This window comes from Chaetura pelagica, unplaced genomic scaffold (genome assembly GCF_000747805.2).
Source record: "Chaetura pelagica isolate M959 unplaced genomic scaffold, ChaPel_1.0 scaffold757, whole genome shotgun sequence".
Lineage (NCBI taxonomy): Eukaryota > Metazoa > Chordata > Aves > Apodiformes > Apodidae > Chaetura > Chaetura pelagica.
The window spans coordinates 1,372,098-1,375,610 of NW_009970727.1; the positions used below are offsets into that span (position 1 = coordinate 1,372,098).

Here is a 3,513-nt window from a genome sequence, read left to right on the forward strand (position 1 = left end):
GCCCTAAGCAAAAGGAAACGTCCCCCCAAACTCCACCCCGCTCCATCAGTCCATCCAAGAGCCCAATGCCCCGGTACATGGGGGGCTCTGGCAGTGTTTGCCCCCCCCTCCCCTTACCAGTGCTGTTGAGGGGGGCACCCCCAGCCTGTCCCTGCCTCTGGATGTGCAGCGTTGCCATCACGGCTTCGTGGTCGGAGAGGGGGATGTCCACGCCTGGGGCTGTCCCCTTGGTGGTCTTCAGCTCTTCACACTTCACCGTGAAGCTGGAGATGGCCTGGGCGAGGGGACGGGGGGGGGCAGAGGGGGGTCATGCCAGTGTCATCCCCCCTGTCACCCACAGACAGTGGTCGAGGGCCCCCCTGTTACCTTGTAGAGGATGTAGTCGATGCGGATGCCCAGTGGGAAGGGCAGCAGCTCAGCCTTGACAGTGAAGCAGTTGCTGGGGATGAGGGTGCAGCCGTCCTGGCAGCCCTGGGAGCAAACACCCAGGTGGGTGGGGGGTTCTGGGTGTACCCCAGGACTCCCCCCTCACCCGTGGCCACTCACCTCAAAGCGTGTGGCCTCGGAGAAGGCGTCCTGCAGCCCCGTCCAGCCCCGCAGCAGCCGGATGCCCACGTCCTCGGGGTGCATGTTCAGGTCCCCTCCCAGCAGCACCACATCAGCCGCCTTCGAGGTGTGTCTGAGGGGACATGGGATGACTGATCCCCTTCCTCAGGCCAGGCTGGGGTTCCTGGGACGCCCTGCTCTCACCCCACACCTGCTCACCGGATGAACTGTGCCAGCTCCCAGGCCTGCACCAGGCGGTGGGGCAGGTAGGCGTCCTTCTCCCGGCAGTACTCGGCGTGCAGCTGGAGAGGTGGGGGGCAAAGCAGCCATCACCCCCATGCTGGCACCTCTCCTGCTCCCAGGCTTCCTGCAACACCCCTCCCCAACCCCTCTAGATGGTCCCTTTGGGGTCTGCCTGACCCCTGCCTTCATCCCATCCCCCTGGGGACATCCTGGGATGTTCATCCTGCTGCACAGCCAGGCTGGGGGGGTCACCATCCCCTCCCTGAGAAATATTTCCTTAAATCAGGGTATGGTCGCAGGACAGATGGTGCTGAGCAGTGGTTAAAGCAAGGGGACAACAAAGGAGGGGTAGGGCCACTTGTCCTCCTCCTCCCCATTGTCCCCCCCCATGCCAGGTCCTTTCCCGGGGTGCTCACGTGGGTGACATAGACATTGAAGATGATCCCAGAGATCTTCATGATGACGAGGCCGACGGACTTGCCACAGAACCAGTCCCCGTGCTGGAGCTGTGGAGGGCGAATGGAAAGGGGTGGGGGACCAGTGAAGCTCTGTGGGGCCGGACACTGGGCACCGTGTGCCCCCCACCCTCCTCACCATGTAGGGGTACCCGTTCAATGAGTACTGGTACAGGAAGGTGTCCAGGATGGGGAACCTGGAGAAGACGCAGAGGCCGCTGCCGATCACCCCGCTGCAGGAGGGGGAAAAACACAGTCAGGAAGTGGGGTCCCCCCTCCTGCTGCCTCCCCCCCAGGCCCCAAGCCAAGGGGGCCCCCTGGATGCCTGGATTCCATTGTGCTCCCATGGCCATCCCGCTTTCCAGGCATGGAGACAGAGGTGACCTACAGCACCTGCACCCGTCTCTCCAGGTGGCAAACACCAAGGACATGGCACAGCCCTGCCACCAGCCCAGGGACAGCCCCGGGGAGGGGGGTGGCCTGGCCCCTCTCACCTCTGGAAATAATGGGAGAAGGGGTAGCAGCCTGCCAGCTTCGCCTTCAGGTCTCTGTAGTCCTGCTCACTCCACACCTGGAGGACAGTGGGATGAGAACAGGCACACTCATCTTATAGGCTGAGAACAGGTGCACTCATTTCATGGGCTGAGAATGGGTGCACTCATTTCATGGGCTGAGAACAGACACACTAACATCATGGGCTGAGAACAGACATGCTCAGCTCATGGGCTGAGAATGGGTGCACTCATTTCATGGGCTGAGAACAGACATGCTCAGCTCATGGGCTGAGAACAGACAGACTCTTCTCAAGGACTGAGAATGGGCGCACTCATCTCATGGGTAGAGAATGGGCACACTCATTTCACAGGCTGAGAACGGGTGCACTCATCTCACAGGGTGAGAACAGACATGCTCATCTCACAGGCTGAGAACAGACAGACTCTTCTCAAGGACTGAGAACAGACATGCTCATTTCACAGGCTGAGAACAGACACGCTCATCTCACAGGCTGAGAACAGACAGACTCTTCTCAAGGACTGAGAACAGACAAGCTCGTTTCACAGGCTGAGAACAGACACGCTCATCTCACAGGCTGAGAACAGACACGCTCAGCCCAGGGGCTGCCCTCCCCCCCCGCAGCAGCGCCCCCGGCGCAGCTTCTCCCCGATGGGCTGGACTCTCTCCTGCCGCCGCTTGCTCAGGTAGCGGATGGCCCTGCCGGGGGGGTGGGATGTCACAGTGTGGGGGGACACGGTGACGGGTCCAAAATGGGGAACAGGGGGGAGCTCTGGGCAGGGTGCAGACTGGGGAGGGTGGGAGAGTAGAAGAAAAGGGCCACGGGGGGACACTGGGACTCTCTGGGCTGGGAGAGCGGTGTGACCCTGAAAGGAAGGGGACATGGTGACCCCAAGGGGGGGGACCCTTCACCTGGTGTGGGTGTCCCTGTCCCCACCTGCACAGCTCTGACAAACCCTGGACTCACCAGCAGTTGAGGTCGAAGACGCGGAGCTGCAGGGGGGGTTCTCCTGCCATCGCTCACGGGGCTTCTCTGGGACAGCACCGGGATGGGGGGGGTCCTGTGGGGTCCAGGTTGGGGTGACAGCTCCTGGGAGCTGTGAAGGGCACAGGACAGACCCAGCAAGCCACCCCCTCCTCTCCCACCTGCGAAGCCCGTCCATCCTGAAACCCAACTTGTCCTCTAACAGGGACCCATGCGCCCCAAAACCCCACGGGTGACCCCTCCATCCCGTGGGTGGGGACACCGGTGGGCACGGGACGGGGAACAAGGCTCAAAGCCCTTGTCCTGCACTGTTGTCACCTTCCAGGCTGGACTTTAAACCGGGGTTCAAAGTGGTGCTGGGAGGCACCAGCACAGGACACCCCAGCACCCACCCCCCTCTGGGAAGCTACTTGTGTCGACCCCAAATCCTGGGGGGACCCAGCTCTGCCCCTTCTCCACAGCCTCTGGCCCCTCTGCCCGTGCTAAAATTTACCCCAAAAGAGCAAATCCGGGATGCTGGGGAAGGGGTAGCGGGGTGTGGGCAGTGGGGTGGAGGCAGTGGGGGTACAGGCAGCAGAAACAGGCAGAAGGTACAGGCAGCCAGATACAGGCATCAGGATATACAGGCAGCAGGTACAGGCAGCATGTACAGGCAGCGGGTACATGCAGCAGGTACAGGCAGCCAGATACACAGGCAGCCAGGTACAGGCAGCTGGATATACAGGCAGCAGGTACAGGCAGCATGTACAGGCAGTGGGTACATGCAGCAGG

General features: G+C 61.8%; 1 protein-coding gene across 1 annotated transcript in view; it reads right to left on the reverse strand.

The window, feature by feature from the left end:
- The window catches only part of SMPD2 (sphingomyelin phosphodiesterase 2, neutral membrane (neutral sphingomyelinase)), a 3,538-nt gene extending 764 nt beyond the window's left edge, over window positions 1-2,774 (reverse strand). The window contains exons 1-9 of the mRNA XM_010007131.1: window positions 2,725-2,774; window positions 2,380-2,456; window positions 1,739-1,850; window positions 1,384-1,477; window positions 1,206-1,295; window positions 766-848; window positions 547-679; window positions 367-471; window positions 118-274 (exon numbers count right to left, since the gene is read on the reverse strand). Of these exons, the coding sequence (XP_010005433.1) occupies window positions 118-274; window positions 367-471; window positions 547-679; window positions 766-848; window positions 1,206-1,295; window positions 1,384-1,477; window positions 1,739-1,850; window positions 2,380-2,456; window positions 2,725-2,774 (901 nt within the window). The remainder of the gene's footprint in view (window positions 1-117; window positions 275-366; window positions 472-546; window positions 680-765; window positions 849-1,205; window positions 1,296-1,383; window positions 1,478-1,738; window positions 1,851-2,379; window positions 2,457-2,724) is intronic.
- Window positions 2,775-3,513: the final 739 nt, after the last annotated feature.